General features: G+C 50.4%; 1 protein-coding gene across 2 annotated transcripts in view; it reads right to left on the bottom strand.

Annotated features, from left to right (window-relative positions):
* The window catches only part of dpp3 (dipeptidyl-peptidase 3), a 31,706-nt gene that overhangs the window by 4,861 nt on the left and 7,777 nt on the right, over positions 1–19,068 (bottom strand). For both annotated transcript variants that reach the window (XM_068021406.1, XM_068021407.1), the window contains exons 4-15: positions 14,043–14,180; positions 12,693–12,767; positions 11,216–11,309; positions 10,169–10,299; positions 9,714–9,844; positions 9,399–9,457; positions 7,510–7,704; positions 4,318–4,430; positions 1,757–1,849; positions 1,510–1,569; positions 1,055–1,179; positions 6–126 (exon numbers count right to left, since the gene is read on the bottom strand). In XM_068021406.1, coding sequence (XP_067877507.1) covers positions 6–126; positions 1,055–1,179; positions 1,510–1,569; positions 1,757–1,849; positions 4,318–4,430; positions 7,510–7,704; positions 9,399–9,457; positions 9,714–9,844; positions 10,169–10,299; positions 11,216–11,309; positions 12,693–12,767; positions 14,043–14,180 — 1,335 coding nt within the window. The remainder of the gene's footprint in view (positions 1–5; positions 127–1,054; positions 1,180–1,509; positions 1,570–1,756; positions 1,850–4,317; positions 4,431–7,509; positions 7,705–9,398; positions 9,458–9,713; positions 9,845–10,168; positions 10,300–11,215; positions 11,310–12,692; positions 12,768–14,042; positions 14,181–19,068) is intronic.

The following is a 19,068-nucleotide window of genomic DNA, read 5'->3' as shown; positions in this document are numbered from 1 at the left end:
CTCACCTGCCTCCACTTCTGGGTCTCCGGAGTATAGAATTCCAGGCCCAAGACTCCCGCTCGCACCATTGTCAGCCAGTTTACATAGATAACATCATCGGCATCGCTGCCCTCATGGCCGAATATCCTACAATCAGAGAGAACAGCAGGTTCCAGGTGAGAGCGTCCAGTTCAAAATAAAACATACACGTCAGAAAACTGTAAGTGCATACTGGACATAGGAACAGGAGAACAGGAGGCCATTCAGCCCCTTCGTGCCTGTTACACTGGAATGGAGCAGGCGATTCAGCCCCTCGAGCCTGTTCTACTAAACCATGAGATCATGGCTGATCTGTGACCTATCTCCATTTACCTACCTTTTCCCCATATCCCTTAATACCTTTGATTAACAATCTATCAATCTCAGATTTAACATTTACAATTGATCCAGCATCGATTGCCGTTTGTGGTAGAGAGTTCCAAACTTCTCCCACCCTTTGTGTGTGGAAGTGTTTCCTCATTTCACTCCTGAAAGGTCTGGCTCTAACTTTTAGTCTCTGCCCCCTCGTCCTCGACTCCCCAAGCAGCGGAAATCGTTTCCCTCTATTGACCCTATCAGTTCCCCTCAATATCTTGAAAACTCCAATCAAATCACCCCTTAACCATCTCAATTCCATGGAATACAACCCTAGTTTGTATAATCTCTCCTCGTAATTTAACCCTTGGAGTCCAGGTATCATTCTGGGACATCTACACTGCACTCCCTCCAAGGCCAATATATCCTTGCTAAAGTGTGGTGCCCAGAACTGCTCCCAGTAACGATAGCAAATTGTACCATGGGGACATGACAGCATGACCACTAGGTCAATGCAACTTGGGGTCAAGACAGAGTGAACCCACCTCCCCCTGGGTCACCGCACCATGGGGACAGGACATTGAGACACCCGTTCACCCCCCCACCCCCAGGGTACCACACTGTGGGGAAGAGGACAGTATGGATCCCCCCCCATCCCGGGTTAGAGTACTGCGGGGGACAGGACAATAAGGGATATAGATGTGGTGCACTGCAGACTTACTTCAATACTTCCCGGTTGAGGCAGAGATACATTCCAACACACTCTGCCCGGCATTCCTCGTAGGTGGAGGCAACCGTGCAGAACTTGCTGTCCCAGGTCTCACCCTGTTTGTACCAGCTTTTAATCTAGGGGAAAAAAATCCAACAGTTAGCTCTCACTTCAGGGATCCCCACTGGAATCTCACAGGGTTTTGCAGTGCACCTTCTGTAAGTGAAAGCACAAATGTGGAACTCACTACCACAGGGAGTGCTCGAGGTGAATAGTATCGATATATTTAAGGGGGAAGCTGGATAAACACATGAGGGAGAAAGGAATAGGAGGATATGGTGATGGGGTGAGATGGAGAGGGGGTGGGAGGAGGCTCGTGTGGATCAGAAACCCCAGCACGGAGCGGATGGGCCGAATGGCCTGTTTCTGTGCTCTGAGATTCAGTGTCTTATTGCGATGGCACTCACCATCTCGCCCGTCTCGGGATTCACCACGCTCGATTCGAAGTTGAACTTTCCCTGGTCGTCCTGGAAGGAAATGGGAGAAAACTCTATCATTCCCGGGTGCCATGATCACCTCCCCCCACCAGCCCTACCCCCACCCCAGCACCTCTCTATCCCCCCTACCCCACCCTCAGGAGACAAGTCGGGCAGTGGGCCCACAGACGCGCGGATGGGCAGTGCTCCCCGATAAAACATTCTCAAGATGACGAACCTGAACAAAGAGCTTCCCGCTGCCGTGTCCCAGCAGCTCGTGGAGACCGACCTGGACTTCAAAAGACGGACTCTTCCACTTAATGTACAAATCCTGCAGCAGAAAGGGAATCACTGTCAGTACACACGTCACTACAGTGCTTTACACAAACCCTCAGCATGTCCCAAAGTACTTTCATGGAATTGTGTTCACAGCAATCTGTGCACAGCAAGATCCCACAAACAGCAATGTGATCATGACCCAGATCATCTGTTTTTAGTGATGTTGGTTGAGGGATAAATATTGGCCCCCGGACACCGGGGAGAACTCCCCTGCTCTTCTTCCAATAGTGGCCGTGGGATCTTTTACACCCACCCGAGAGGGCAGACGGGGGCCTCGGTTTAACTTCACTTCTGACTGTGCCGTGTTCCCTCAGTACTACAGTGGTATTACCAACCTCGAACAAGGGGACAGAACCTTTACAATTAGAGCCAGGGCCGTTCAGGGGTGATGTCAGGAAACACTTCTTCACACAAAGGGGAGTGGAAATCTGGAACTCTCTCCCCAAAAAAGCTGCTGAGGGTGGGGAGGGCGGGGGGTCAACTGAAAATATCAAAGCTAAGATCAATAAACTAGTACTAGGCAAGGGTACTGAAGTATATGGAACCAAGGCGAGCAGATGGAGTGAAGATGCAGTCGGCCTCCTCCTGTTCCTGTGTCCCAGGCACGAGGAGGGACTGAATGGTCTCCTCCTGTTCCTGTGTAACAGACTTGAGGAGGGGCTGAATGGTCTCCTCCTGTTCCTAAGAGGCTCGAGGAGGGGCTGAATGGCCTCCTCCTGTTCCTGTGTAAGAGGCTCGAGGAGGGGCTGAATGGCCTCCTCCTGTTCCTGTGTAACAGACTCGAGGAGGGGCTGAATGGTCTCCTCCTGTTCCTGTGTAAGAGGCTCGAGGAGGGGCTGAATGGTCTCCTCCTGTTCCTGTGTAAGAGGCTCGAGGAGGGGCTGAATGGCCTCCTCCTGTTCCTGTGTAAGAGGCTCGAGGAGGGGCTGAATGGACCTCCTCCTGTTCCTGTGTAAGAGGCTTGAGGAGGGGCTGAATGGACCTCCTCCTGTTCCTGTGTAACAGACTCGAGGAGGGGCTGAATGGCCTCCTCCTGTTCCTGTGTAACAGACTCGAGGAGGGGCTGAATGGACCTCCTCCTGTTCCTGTGTAACAGACTCGAGGAGGGGCTGAATGGACCTCCTCCTGTTCCTGTGTAACAGACTCGAGGAGGGGCTGAATGGACCTCCTCCTGTTCCTGTGTAAGAGGCTCGAGGAGGGGCTGAATGGACCTCCTCCTGTTGCTGTGTAACAGACTCGAGGAGGGGCTGAATGGACCTCCTCCTGTTCCTGTGTAACAGACTCGAGGAGGGGCTGAATGGACCTCCTCCTGTTCCTGTGTAACAGACTCGAGGAGGGGCTGAATGGACCTCCTCCTGTTCCTGTGTAACAGACTCGAGGAGGGGCTGAATGGACCTCCTCCTGTTCCTGTGTAACAGACTCGAGGAGGGGCTGAATGGACCTCCTCCTGTTCCTGTGTAACAGACTCGAGGAGGGGCTGAATGGACCTCCTCCTGTTCCTGTGTAACAGACTCGAGGAGGGGCTGAATGGACCTCCTCCTGTTCCTGTGTAACAGACTCGAGGAGGGGCTGAATGGACCTCCTCCTGTTCCTGTGTAACAGACTCGAGGAGGGGCTGAATGGACCTCCTCCTGTTCCTGTGTAACAGACTCGAGGAGGGGCTGAATGGACCTCCTCCTGTTCCTGTGTAACAGACTCGAGGAGGGGCTGAATGGACCTCCTCCTGTTCCTGTGTAACAGACTCGAGGAGGGGCTGAATGGACCTCCTCCTGTTCCTGTGTAACAGACTCGAGGAGGGGCTGAATGGACCTCCTCCTGTTCCTGTGTAACAGACTCGAGGAGGGGCTGAATGGACCTCCTCCTGTTCCTGTGTAACAGACTCGAGGAGGGGCTGAATGGACCTCCTCCTGTTCCTGTGTAACAGACTCGAGGAGGGGCTGAATGGACCTCCTCCTGTTCCTGTGTAACAGACTCGAGGAGGGGCTGAATGGACCTCCTCCTGTTCCTGTGTAACAGACTCGAGGAGGGGCTGAATGGACCTCCTCCTGTTCCTGTGTAACAGACTCGAGGAGGGGCTGAATGGACCTCCTCCTGTTCCTGTGTAACAGACTCGAGGAGGGGCTGAATGGACCTCCTCCTGTTCCTGTGTAACAGACTCGAGGAGGGGCTGAATGGACCTCCTCCTGTTCCTGTGTAACAGACTCGAGGAGGGGCTGAATGGACCTCCTCCTGTTCCTGTCTAACAGACTCGAGGAGGGGCTGAATGGACCTCCTCCTGTTCCTGTGTAACAGACTCGAGGAGGGGCTGAATGGACCTCCTCCTGTTCCTGTGTAACAGACTCGAGGAGGGGCTGAATGGACCTCCTCCTGTTCCTGTGTAACAGACTCGAGGAGGGGCTGAATGGACCCTCCCCCGTCCCCCCTCCCCCACGGTGTTGAATATACAGCAATCACACACACCTTATCCTCCTCCTCCAGGAAAGTCAGCTTCTCCTTCTGTGTAGAATAGGCCACCGCCAGCACATTACCCAGAGAGACGTTTTTAAAGCCCACAGTCTGCCGAATGTCATCGTCTGGAAGTTTGAAAAGACGCCAAAGTTTAAAACTCGACAGGCTCCAGAATCAGGGTCACAAAGGCAGCGGCTAAAACTGCCGTGACTGGTGCATCCTTCTCCCATTGCTGGCGACAGTGTGAAGCAACCCATTAACGAGCTTGATCCAGCAGGTAAACATCCGCCGTGAAATACTTTAGTGAGCAGATCTTCACGGGGGAAGAACTGGGCTTGTCTTCCCTCACGTTAACAAGATTAAGGGGGTGATCTAATCGAGGGGTTTAAGATGATTAAAGGATTCGATCGTGTCGATTAGTAAGTTTGCGGACGACACAAAGGTTGGTGGAATTGCGGATAATGATGAGGATTGTCAGAGGATACAGCAGGATCTAGATTGGGTGGAGAAATGGCAGATGGAGTTTAATCCGGACAAATGTGAGGTCATGCATTTTGGAAGGTCTAATGCAGGTGGGAGGTATACAGTAAATGGCAGAACCCTTAGGAGTATTGACAGGCAGAGAGATCTGGGCGTACAGGTCCACAGGTCACTGAAAGTGGCAACGCAGGTGGATAAGGTAGTCAAGAAGGCATACGGCATGCTTGCCTTCATCGGTCGGGGCATAGAGTATAAAAATTGACAAGTCATGTTGCAGCTGTACAGAACTTTAGTTAGGCCACACTTAAGAATATTGCGTGCAATTCTGCTCGCCACACTACCAGAAGGACGTGGAGGCTCTGGAGAGGGTGCAGAGGAGGTTTACCAGGATGTTGCCTGGTCTGGAGGGCATTAGCTATGAGGAGAGGTTGGAAAAACTCGGATTGTTTTCACTGGAACGACGGAGGTGGAGAGGTGACATGATAGAGGTTTACAAAGTTATGAGCGGCATGGACAGAGTGAATAGTCAGAAGCTTTTTCCCAGGGTGGAAGTGTCAGTTACTAGGGGGCATAGGTTTAAGGTGCGAGGGGCAAAGTTTAGAGGGGATGTGCGAGGCAAGTTTTTTTACACAGAGGGTGATGAGTGTCTGGAACTTGCTGCCGGGGGAGGTGGTGGAAGCAGGTACATAGCGACGTTTAAGAGGCATCTTGACAAATACATGAATAGGATGGGAATAGAGGGATATGGGCCCCGGAAGTGCAGAAGGTGTTAGTTAAGGCAGGCATCAAGATCGGCGCAGGCTTGGAGGGCCGAATGGCCTGTTCCTGTGCTGTACTGTTCTTTGAAAGAGAGAAACTATTTCCTCTGGTGGGGGGAGTCCAGAACAAGGGGGCACAACCTTAAAAATAGAGCCCGGGCCGTTCAGGGATGATGTCAGGAAACACTTCTTCACACAACGGGGAGTGGAAATCTGGAACTCTCTCCCCCCAGAAAGCTGCTGAGGCCGGGGGTCAATTGGAAATGTCAAAACGGAGATTGATAGATTTTTGTTGGGTGAAGGGGATTAAGGGTTACAGAACCCAGGTGGGGAGATGGAGTTCAGTTACACATCAGCCAAGATCTGACTGAATGGTGGGACAGGCTCAAGGGGCTGAATGGCCTCCTCCTAGCCAGAGAGGTCAGGATATTGGGAGTGCCATGGGATTTTTCAACATTCCATTAACACAGGGCAGACAGGCTATGATTTAACGTACTGTCTGAAGGGGGCACTTCTCGATGATACTGACTCAGGAGGATTGAGTCTGCAGTGGGGGGGTTGGTCTTTAACCTACAGGACAGAGCTGGTGGTGAGAGTTACAGCTGAGCCAGGGCACAGCCACGATGAGTCAGCTGAAAACTTACAAAACCGACTGGCCCAGGGAGTCTACATTTCACTGAGACATGTGGCAGCTCGTGATTGTTGAGACAAACTTTGTGTGATTCAGCCCAACCTTTTCACTGACCCCTACCCCATCCTGGATACATTACTGGGGTTGGGTTTCTCTCCACCTCTCATTATTCTTCTGAATGAAACTACTCCTCTCTCAGTTTTGCTTTCGTTTCAGGTTGAAAACGAGAGGTGATTTGATATCTGTGGGATAATTAACCCCTTCAGGCACTGCAGCTATAGTTACCCCTCTCGGTCCTGTGGCGTTTCGGGGGTCACAGGTTACCTGCTCCCAGGGCCAGACTTAAAGCTGACCGCCAGCCAATAAAAATCCAATATTAAAATGCCTGCCTAAATGGAAGGTCGGATTGGAGAGAGATGTATAATTATCTAACTCCTGGCCTGTTTATAAAATCGCTCACACTCTCTTCCCCAACCCCTTTCTCCCCCCATTTCGTGATGCCCCTGTTGTTAACTGCCCAGCGAGTGTGACTGTGGTAAACCGCAGCCCTATCTGTTCAAACTCCATCTGAAACAGTGCAGTGTGTTCTCCCAGTGTTTCATCTCGTTGCTGTTTATCTGACCTTGCTGTACGCAGATGGGCTGTACAAAGCTCAGTCTACTCTGTCAATGATTATGCTTTATGCTAACACACCAGCAGCCCCTACTGCACCAGTGTGTAGATGTGACACACTGAATTAAAAGCATTATCCCAACCCCCGACACCTTTTAACCTGCTGCCGTGCTGCGCCCACTTTGCAAGTACCTTGAAAAGACAGTGCCCTTCACCCCCCCTCCCCCAGGACGCCCCCAAGCGCTTTACAGCCAATGAAGTAATTCTGAAGTGTGGACACTGTTGTAATGTAGGAAGCACGGCAGCCTATTTGTGCACAGCAAGAGCCCACAAACAGCAAGGTTATAAAAGAGATCTGTTTTTAGTGATGTTGGTTGAGGGATAAATATTGGCCCCAGGACACCGGGGAGAACTCCCCTGCTCTTTTCCAGTAATGGCCGTGGGATCTTTTACACCCACCCGAGAGGGCAGACGGGGGCCTCGGTTTCACGTCTCATCTGAAAGACGGCACCTCCAGCCGGGCCGCATCTCGGGCAGCGCAGTGCACGCTCAAAACGGGAGCGTCCGTCTCCCTTTGTGGGGCTCGAGTCTCAAGTGGGGGCTTGGTCACACAACCTCCTGACTCCGAGGTGGCTGACACCTAAACAGGCAACGGTCACTCTACAGGGATTGAAAAAAGAACAAGCGGGCGGTCTGAAGAACAGGCCGTCGGCTGCTTCTTACAGTTTGGGATGTTGATGCCAGCTGGAATCCCACTCCCTGCGAACGTCAGCACATCGAGCGAGGTGAAGTCAGGTTTCAGAAAGCAATCCTTTTCAAACTCCTTGGGCCAAGGAAGTTCTGGGAGCAGCCTCTCTGCTGATGACACTAGCTGAGCAAACTTGGCGCTCATGTCCTTGTTGACTACAGCTACGAAACCTGCAGATGGGGGGAGGGGGAAATAAAACACTTAAACTGGACAAGTAACACAGCAAACAAAGAGGAACTCATCTAGATTCTCCCCACTTTACCCCTAGGTCATCCCTCGGCTGCTGACTCGGGTTGGGGTACACCTTCACTAGCACCTGACGCCTGCCAGTACTGTGACTGATCGGCCCAGGTCCATGCACAGCCTCGGTAGACTCCCCATTTCTCCAGCTCCTTTCACCCCCTCAGGACATCCCAAAGCGCCTCACAGACAACGAAGAACTTTCTGAAGTGTAGTCACTGTTGTAATGTAGGAAACGCAACAGCCAATTTGTGCACAGCAAGATCCCACAAACAGCAACGTGATAATGACCCGGATCCTCTGTTTTTACTGATGTTGGTTCAGGGATAAATATTAGCCCCAGGACACCGGGGAGAACTCCCCTGCTCTTCTTCCAATAGTGGCCGTGGGATCTTTTACACCCACCCGAGAGGGCAGACGGGGCTCCCTCAGTACTGACCCTCCGACAGTGCGGCGCTCCCTCAGTACTGACCCTCCGACAGTGCGGCGCTCCCTCAGTACTGACCCTCCGACAGTGCGGCGCTCCCTCAGTACTGACCCTCCGACAGTGCGGCGCTCCCTCAGTACTGACCCTCCGACAGTGCGGCGCTCCCTCAGTACTGACCCTCCGACAGTGCGGCGCTCCCTCAGTACTGACCCTCCGACAGTGCGGCGCTCCCTCAGTACTGACCCTCCGACAGTGCGGCGCTCCCTCAGTACTGACCCTCCGACAGTGCGGCGCTCCCTCAGTACTGACCCTCCGACAGTGCGGCGCTCCCTCAGTACTGACCCTCCGACAGTGCGGCGCTCCCTCAGTACTGACCCTCCGACAGTGCGGCGCTCCCTCAGTACTGACCCTCCGACAGTGCGGCGCTCCCTCAGTACTGACCCTCCGACAGTGCGGCGCTCCCTCAGTACTGACCCTCCGACAGTGCGGCGCTCCCTCAGTACTGACCCTCCGACAGTGCGGCACTCCCTCAGTACTGACCCTCCGACAAGGCAGCACTCCCTCAGTACTGACCCTCCAACAAGGCAGCACTCCCTCAGTACTGACCCTCCAACAAGGCAGCACTCCCTCAGTACTGACCCTCCAACAAGGCAGCACTCCCTCAATACTGACCCTCCGGCAGTGCGGCGCCCCCTCAGTACTGACCCTCCAACAAGGCAGCACTCCCTCAGTACTGACCCTCCGACAGTGCAGCACTCCCTCAGTACTGACCCTCCGACAGTGCGGCACTCCCTCAGTACTGACCCTCCAACAAGGCAGCACTTCCTCAATACTGACCCTCCGGCAGTGCGGCGCCCCCTCAGTACTGACCCTCTGACAATGAGGTGTACCCTCAGTACTGGCACTGGGTGTGCCGGCCTGGACCATGGAGTAAGGTTCAAACCCACAATGTTCTGCCCCAGAGACAAGTGCTCGGTCCAGTGAGTCAAGAGTTGCCGGGTTCAGCTGGGGGGTTGGTGGGTTTTGGGTGGGGAGCTGCTAGTGGAGAAGCCCGTCTGTTCTCAGCCACTTCTCCAGGGATCCTATCCTTGTTTCACAGCTTGGAGGGGGAACTGTCGCTACAAACACAGAAGGCAATGAAGAAGCATAGCCCGTCAATGAGTGAGAGAAACCTCCGAGCCACGTCCTTTGCTGTACCTTCAAACTCCCCTCTGGATCCATAAGGGTCTCGGTAACTTTCAATGAACCCAATGTAGCTGTGGGACCAAAAAGAGAAGATTAGTGAAACTGTCTTCATCCCTCTAAAGCTCACCGCCACCCCTGACCCCATCATTTCATGATGCCTGCCCCAGTTGAACAGCCTGACACACCTCTCGAGCGGATCAACGAACCCGTTGGGTGGAGTGGGGGGGAACATGCCAGAGCGGGGCTGTGACCCATTCTGGAGAAAACGTGCCCAGCGCGAGTTAGGAGGCCGGGAGAATGTACAGAAAGCAGCAGGCGGCACCTCACCTCTCCACGATGGGCCCTGCATCCTTAATCCAGTGCTTGGAGCCCTCCTTGTGAGCTTCGATGGAGCCAGTGCGGAAGCACCGAATGTACTGCTCCAGCATCTTCACCACATTGGGCGTGGCTGCGTGGCACTGTCGAGACAAGAGGCCGGAACGTGAGGACAGACAAACAGACAGACTGCGAAGTATCGAACCCCTCACCGGCACAGCAGCTTGCTAGTCCCAGTGACGGGCGGACAGGAATGGGAAATGATCTAATACCCATCATACAGAGAACAAAACACTGTGGATGCTGCAAATCCAAAATGAGAGAGAGTGAGATAGATACTCAGCAGGTCAGGCAGCATCGGTAGATAGACAGAGTTAATGTTTTAGTTCAGTGACTGGATTTCTCTCTTCACAGATGCTCCCTGATCTGCTCAGCATTCCCAGAATTTTATCCACCATCCAGTTTACCTTGGCTTTCTCTAGATTTTCCACGACTCTCTTCAACAGTGGAGAGTAATCGCCTCTGACCACTTTGAATGTTACTCCATCCACCTCAGTAATGCCGCATTTATTGTCAGTTTCTTGCTCCAATGATGCATCTACGAGAGAGGGCGGATCAAACCGATTAAAAGCTGCAGGCAGATGAGGCAGAAAACAGTAGGAAGAAGAATCTTCACAATTCACAGCAAGTTTCTTCAAAGGGTTCAGTAAAGGGAATGCAATGGGGGACAGGTCTGTCTCTGTGTGACACTGGGGGACAGGTCTGTCACTGGGTGACACTGGGGGACAGGTCTGTCACTGGGTGACACTGGGGGACAGGTCTGTCACTGGGTGACACTGGGGGACAGGTCTGTCACTGGGTGACACTGGGGGACAGGTCTGTCACTGGGTGACACTGGGGGACAGGTCTGTCACTGGGTGACACTGGGGGACAGGTCTGTCACTGGGTGACACTGGGGGACAGGTCTGTCACTGGGTGACACTGGGGGACAGGTCTGTCACTGGGTGACACTGGGGGACAGGTCTGTCACTGGGTGACACTGGGGGACAGGTCTGTCACTGTATAACACTGGGGGACAGGTCTGTCACTGTATAACACTGGGGGACAGGTCTGTCACTGTATAACACTGGGGGACAGGTCTGTCACTGTATAACACTGGGGGACAGGTCTGTCACTGTATAACACTGGGGGACAGGTCTGTCACTGTATAACACTGGGGGACAGGTCTGTCACTGTATAACACTGGGGGACAGGTCTGTCACTGTATAACACTGGGGGACAGGTCTGTCACTGTATAACACTGGGGGACAGTACTGGTGGGGACAGATTTCATTTTGAAGGAAGACTAAAAGCATCGTACACTGGTACTGTGTACAGGAAATGCCTCGTAGAGCCATGCTTATTTCCATCGACTCTGCACTGTTGTGTTCTCATCCGCTACAAGACAGAACATGAGGGGAGAGTGTATTACACTGAGGATACCGGTGAACGTGACTGCATCTTAAACATCTTACCATCCTTTATCACAGAGGCAAGCCTGACCTCGTACAGCGATTTTCCATCAGCTCCCTCAGTTTTAAACAGACGGGTATTGTATGCACTGATACCCTGAGGGGGGGAAGGGGGGGGGGGGATGGGGAGGAAAACACAAGGCAAAGAATCGAATGAAAACTTTTTATTTGTGATTTAGAATCGCCCCTTCTTTCCCCATACTGCCTCACCCCAGCAAAAAGAGGGGGAATCAAATGGATCACTATCCGAGCCCCTTTTTGGGGCTATCCCAGATCAGACGTACTTCTCAGATAATCAATCTCACTTCAGGTGGAGCAAGACAGATCCTAAAGACACTTAAATGGGTCTGAAGGACTGATCTAACTCTTCCTAAAGGAAAAGAACCCGCTGACAATATTATCATCCTCCAGATAAGCCTTTTCACAAGTTTCAGTGGGATAAAAACCCCAGATATTATGAGGATCTGGAATCTCTCCTCAGGAATGTACCTCCCCACCAAAGAGTGCACGGAGACAGGTTCATAAGTTCGTGACACAGAAGACCATGTGAGATAATATAATTTCCAAATTATATAAAAGTTTATTAAAGAACCAAACATGCAATTCACAGTTGGTGAGTCAGTCAATTGCAATGTTACTAGTTCCAGGAAAAGACAGAAAGTACAATCTTGCTTGGAGTTGAGAATCCAATTTTTCAATCTAATTATTGTTACAGTAAAATATTTAAATAGGATATCCAATTAAGGTCAAATTAAAATCCAATGTTTGCTTCTAATATTTATACTGTTTTCCAAGTTGCATAACTAATTTCTGACGTATGGAGGCATCACCGCAAATTCTAAGTAGGTTTATTCCCCCTTTATTTCCCAAATAAGGCTGTATAACTGTTCATTTCTAGGTAAGGTCCACCCTCTTTGATTCCTAAGAAAGGCTGTACAACTATCAGCTTCTCGGTAAAGTCCAGGCCCCTCTAATTTCCAAGGAAGGTAAGCTGCAAAATTCTTGACGCTCATTTTCTCATTCGTCACCTGTGTTTCGAGATTATAATTCAGTTTTTGGGTTTGGTTAGTTTTGTCAAAATGCAGTTTGACTGTGGTTTGGGGCTTTCAGCATAAAACCATTTGAACTATTACACGGTGGTGGCTTTCATGACAGTTTGCAAAATTATGTTACCGATGTTTTACTGTGTAGTGAGCTTCTGAGAGATTAGGAGTGGATCCCTTTTATCAGAAGTTCCCTTTACAGTTCTAAGACGAGGCAAGCTTTTTGAACACAGACTTTTAAAAATCTTTTAATAAGGTGAACCCTTTAAGATTTAACTCCTCATTCATAGGAAAATAATTCTTTTTACCTTATAACACCTCATTATGGCCAGATTCCTTCACAGGAAAGCAGAGAGATGGTCCCAGATCTGGATTGATCCCAGTGTTTCGATAAAGATTCTCAAGCAAGTGCCGAATGGGGAAAAAGATTCACCTACCTTCGAATCCAGGAACTTCTGCGCCAGTTCTGCATCTGCGAGATCACAGTTGCCAGAGAAATAGGTGGTAGTGCCCTAAAGGAGGGAGGATGTCAGAGTGCTGGAATGTTTCATGCTACAATACTAGTAGCCACTTGCATCGACACAGAACACCCAACATCGAGAACAATCACCACCCCCACTGGAGAAGCTGTCCACTCAGCAGCAACGTACATTTATATAGCGCCTTTAAATGTAGTACAATGTCCAAAGGTGCTTCACAGAAGTGCTATCAGATAAAATATGGACACAACCACGTGAACAGTTATTAGATCAATACCTCGGTCAATGAGGTAGGTTTGAAAGAACGTCTTAAAAAGATGTTTAGGGAGAGAATTCCAGAGCTTAGGGCCCAGGCAGCTGAAGACACGGCCGCCATTGGTGGAGCGATGGGAATCAGGGGGATGGACAAGAGGCCGGAATTGGAGGAGCGCAGAGATCTCAGAGGGTTGTAGGGGCTGGATGAGGTTACAGAGAAGGAGGGGACAAAGAGGCCATGGAGGGATTTGAATACGAGGGACCAGGAGCCGATGTAGGTCAGTGAGCACAGGGGGTGATGGGTGAACGGGACTTGGTGCGAGTTAGGATAGAGGCAGATGAGCTGTGGATGAATTCAAGTTTATGAAGAATAGAAGATGGCAGCTTTGAATCTAAATATTTAACTGAGGGTGCACAGCCCTTTCCTGCCAGCTTGTTAGTGAATCCAGAACAGTGTTCCTCTGGCACAATAAGCTACTGAGAGATCGCCAGCCAGAAAGAGACAATCAACTCTGGTCAAACTGTGCACAATAATTCAGATTACAAAAATTTGGGATCTTTCAGGACTGAGAAAATAAATCTGGTAAATGCAATGACGTTGTGGGTGTTTGTTCATTTTACACATGGGTTGAAATCCTCACTTGGGATAACAAGTGAAACCAGTGCAAACTCAGGGCGAGAGCTAAAACAGCTCAGCTCACTTGTACAAGTGCCATTCCATCGGGACACTTAATTATCTTTATACATTTAAGGGGGAAGCTGGATAAACACACGAGGGAGAAAGGAATAGAAGGATAAGGTGACAGGGTGAGATAGAGGAGTGGGAAGAGGCTCGAGTGGAGCAGAAACACCAGCACAGAGCAGATGGGCTGAATGGCCTGTTTCTGTGCAGTGCAAAATTCTATGCAATATAGGTTAGTGATGTGGTGTGTTAATATGCTCTGCCCAACGCCTCCCACCACCAAAAAGAGACCCCAGTGTTTACCCCCACATCATAACCGATGGGCAAGACCACTGGAAGGTTTTTTTAATCTCATCTGAGAACTGCTTTACCTTCGATCCCAGTCCCAGCTGCTTCTGTCTGTCATCCAGAGAGTACATGAGCTCACTGCACATCTTCCACAGATCCTCCATCCCTTTTGGGTTCTGCTTATAGGCTCTGCTCTGCCACACCAGAGCTTTCAACTTCTCCTGCATCACAGTGGGGGAAAGAAATGGTGAGGGAAAGGCGCTAAGGAGAGACAGGAAAGCATCGGAGAAAACCCTGGCCGGTCACGGGTGAGATCCCTCCCAACAGCCTCCTGGACACAGCACTCCCTTGGTACTGCACTGAAGCTTGCAACATGGCTCCATCTCACTGTACCGCTTGATCCCACTATCTCCTGAACCAGAGGGAGAGCTTCACCAATCCCGTCCCAGAGCAAATTTAAATACTGATCGCTGGTAGGCGTACCCTACCCCCAATCCCCACCCCACACAGAACCCATACCACATACTTCAAAAAAAAAAAAAAATCATTCTGGAGATGTGAGTGTCGCAGGCAAGGTCAGCATTTATTACCCAGCCCTCATGGCCCCTTTGGGCGAGAGTGGGGGGGGGGGGGGGGGGAGAACAGGTGAGCCACCTTCTTGAACCATTTCAGTCCATGTGGTGCAGGTGCACCCACAGTGCTGTTAGGTCAGAGAATGGTTACAGCACAGAAGGAGGCCGCCCAGTCCATCGTGTCTGTCAGCTCGCTGCGAGAAACACATCTAGTTCCACTCCCCTACCCTTTCGCCGTAACTCTACAAATTCTCTCTTCAGGTAATTATCTAATTCCCTTTTGAAAGCCATGATTGAACCTGCCTCCACCACACTCTCAGGCAGTGCATTCCAGATCCTAAACACTCACTGAACCTGCCTCCACCACACTCTCAGGCAGTGCATTCCAGATCCTAAACACTCACTGAACCTGCCTCCACCTCACTCTCTGTCAGTGCATTCCAGATCCTAAACACTCACTGAACCTGCCTCCACCACACTCTCAGACAGTGCATTCCAGATCCTAAACACACACTGAACCTGCCTCCATCACACTCTCAGACAGTGCATTCCAGATCCTAAACACTCACTGAACCTGCCTCCACCACACTCTCAGACAGTGCATTCCAGATCCGAAACACTCACTGAACCTGCCTCCACCACACTCTCAGACAGTGCATTCCAGATCCTAAACACACACTGAACCTGTCTCCACCACACTCTCAGACAGTGCATTCCAGATCCTAAACACTCACTGAACCTGCCTCCACCTCACTCTCTGACAGTGCATTCCAGATCCGAAACACTCACTGAACCTGCCTCCACCACACTCTCAGACAGTGCATTCCAGATCCTAAACACACACTGAACCTGCCTCCACCACACTCTCAGGCAGTGCATTCCAGATCCTAAACACTCACTGAACCTGCCTCCACCACACTCTCAGACAGTGCATTCCAGATCCTGAACACTCACTGAACCTGCCTCCACCACACTCTCAGACAGTGCATTCCAGATCCTAAACACACACTGAACCTGCCTCCACCTCACTCTCAGGCAGTGCATTCCAGATCCTAAACACTCACTGAACCTGCCTCCACCTCACTCTCAGACAGTGCATTCCAGATCCTAAACACTGACTGAACCTGCCTCCACCACACTCCCAGGCAGTGCATTCCAGATCCTAAACACACACTGAACCTGCCTCCATCACACTCTCAGACAGTGCATTCCAGATCCGAAACACTCACTGAACCTGCCTCCACCACACTCCCAGGCAGTGCATTCCAGATCCTAAACACTCACTGAACCTGCCTCCACCACACTCTCAGACAGTGCATTCCAGATCCTGAACACTCACTGAACCTGCCTCCACCACACTCTCAGACAGTGCATTCCAGATCCGAAACACTCACTGAACCTGCCTCCACCACACTCTCAGACAGTGCATTCCAGATCCTAAACACTCACTGAACCTGCCTCCACCACACTCTCAGGCAGTGCATTCCAGATCCTAACCACTTGCTGCGTAAAAAAGTTTTTCCTCGTGTCACCTCTGCTTCTTTTGCCAATCACCTTAACTCTGTGCCCTCTGGTTCTCGATCCCTCCCCCAATGGGAACAGTTTCTGTCGATCTACTCTGTCCAGGCCCCCTCATGATTTTGAACACCTCTATCAAATCTCCTCTCAACCTTCTCATCTCTAAGGAAAACAGCTTCTGCTTCTCCAATCGATCCACAGAACTGAAGTCCCTCATTCCTGGAACCATTCTCACGAATCTTTTCTGCATCGCCTCCAACGCCTTCACATCCTTCCTAAAGAGCGGTGCCCAGAATTGGACACAATACTCCAACTGAGGCAGTCAGTCACAAATTGTGAAGTTGTGCCCTGTACACCCAAGTCTAGATCGAGAAAAGCAGCGGTCCTAACACTGACCCCTGGGGAACCCCCACTTTTTCCCTTCCTCCAGTTCGAAAAACAACCGTTCACCACCAGGCTCCTGTCACTCAGCAACTTCACATCCAATGCTGCCACTGTCCCCTTTATTCCATGGGCTTTAACTTTCTTTAATTTGTCCACATTTTTCCAAGTGACTATTAATTCTATTCCGAATTATCATTTCTAACAGTTTCCCCATCACGGAGGTCAAACTGACTGGCCTGTAGTTGCTGAGTTTATTCTTACACCCTTTTTATTTTGTTGAACAAGGCTGTAACATTTGCAATTCTCCAGTCCTCTGGCACCACCCCTGTATCTAAGGAGGACTGGAAGATTATGACCAGTGCCTCCCGCAATTTCCACCCTTACTTCCTTTAGTATCCTCGGATGCATCGGATTTGGTCCTGGTGACTTTCAGTACAGCCAACCTTTCTAAATAGTTCCTATTTATAATTTTTTAGCCCATTCAGTGTCTCAACCAGCTCCTCTATCCACATGATTTTGGCAACATCTTCCTCGGTAAAGAAAAATACAAAGTACTCATTAAGTGCCTCAGCCACGCCCTCTGCCTCCATGTGTAAATCCCCTTTTCAGTCCCTAATCGGCCCCGCTCCTTTCATCACCTTTTTACTATTAATATGCCCACATCATGGGGCAGGATGTCAGAAATTCCCCATCCATCAATATCGGCGACCACGCTCTGGAAGTGGTTCAAGAGTTCACCTACCTAGGCTCAACTATCACCAGTAACCTGTCTCTCGATGCAGAAATCAACAAGCGTATGGGAAAGGCTGCCACTGCTATGTCCAGACTGGCCAAGAGAGTGTGGGAAAATGGCGCACTGACAGAACACAAAAGTCCGAGTGTATCAAGCCTGTGTCCTCAGTACCTTGCTCTACGGCAGCAAGGCCTGGACAACGTATGTCAGCCAAGAGTGACGTCTCAATTCATTCCATCTTCGCTGCCTCCAGAGAATCCTTGGCATCAGGTGGCAGGACCGTATCTCCAACACAGAAGTCCTCGAGGCGGCCAACATCCCCAGCTTGTACACACTACTGAGTCAGCGGCGCTTGAGATGGCTTGGCTATGTGAGCCGCATGGAAGATGGCAGGATCCCCAAGGACACATTGTACAGCGAGCTCGTCGCTGGTATCAGACCCACCGACCGTCCATGTCTCTGCTTTAAAGACGTCTGCAAACGCGACATGAAGTCCTGTGACATTGATCACAAGTCATGGGAGTCAGTTGCCAGCGATCGCCAGAGCTGGCGGGCAGCCATAAAGGCAGAGTTAAAGCGTGGCGAGTCGAAGAGACTTAGCAGTTGGCAGGAAAAAAGACAGAAGCGCAAGGGGAGAGCCAACTGTGTAACAGCCCCAACAACCAATTATATCTGTAGCACCTGTGGAAGAGTCTGTCACTCTGGAATTGGCCTTTATAGCCACTCCAGGCACTGCTTCACAAACCACTGACCACCTCCAGGTGCTTATCCATTGTCTCTCGAGACAAGGAGGCCAAAGAATGCCCACAGAAGATTTATGGCTGCCAGTCTCTTCTCATTTCATTTTTCACTTCCCCTCTGAACTTTCTATATTCAGCTTAGTTCTCACTTGTATTACCAATCTGACATGTCATAAGCACCCTTTATCGGCTTTATCTTACTCTCTACCGCTTTAGTCATCCAGGGAGCTCTGGTTTAGTTTGCCCTTCCCTTCCTCCTCGTGACTGTATCCAAAATATCTCTTCTTTAAAGGAAGCCCGTTGTTCCATTACAGTTTTGTCTGCCAACCTTTGATTCCAATTTCCCCCTACTCCCGATAACCTTTCACCCCCTTGCTTATCAAGAATCTATCTACCTCTGCCTTAAAAATATTCAAAGGCTCTGCTTCCACTGCCTTTTGAGGAAGAGAATTCCAAAGACTCACGACCCTCAGAAACAATTTCTCCTAATCTCTGTCTTAAATGGGCGACCCCTTATTTTTAAACAGTGACCCCTAGTTCTATGATTCTCCCACAAGGGGAAACATCCTTTCCATATCCACCCTATCAAGACCCCTCAGGATCTTATATGTTTCAATCAAGTCGCCTCTTACTCTTCTAAACTCCAGTAGATACAAGCCTAGCCTGTCCGATCTTTCCTCATAAGACAACCCACCCATTCTAGGTATTAGTCTGGTAAACCTTCTCTGAACTGCTTCCAACACTTTTACATCCTTCCTTAAATAAGGAGATTAGTACTGTACACAGTACTCCAGATGTGGTCTCACCAATGCCCTGTATAACTGAAGCATAACCTCCCTACTTTTATATTCCATTCCCCTCGTGATAAACAATAACATTCTATTCGCTTTCCTAATTACGTGCTGTACCTGCATACTAACCTTTTGTGATTCATGTACTAGGACACCCAGATCCCTCTGCATCTCAGAGCTCTGCAATCTCTCACCATTTAGATAATATGCTTCGTTTTTATTCTTCCTGCCAAAATCTGCCTCCTTCCTCATTGAACTGGAAACACACAGATCTAGAAAATTCTCCTGAGCACACTTCGGAAACTCTTCCTCCTCTTTGCCCTTTACACTATTAATCTTTCTCTATATTAGGAATAATTAACGTCCCTCAT

The sequence above is a fragment of the Heterodontus francisci genome, chromosome 44, assembly GCF_036365525.1.
Source record: "Heterodontus francisci isolate sHetFra1 chromosome 44, sHetFra1.hap1, whole genome shotgun sequence".
NCBI classification, from domain to species: Eukaryota; Metazoa; Chordata; class Chondrichthyes; order Heterodontiformes; family Heterodontidae; genus Heterodontus; species Heterodontus francisci.
Note: the sequence above shows the minus strand (reverse complement) of the source record. Positions and strands in the feature narration are given on the sequence as shown.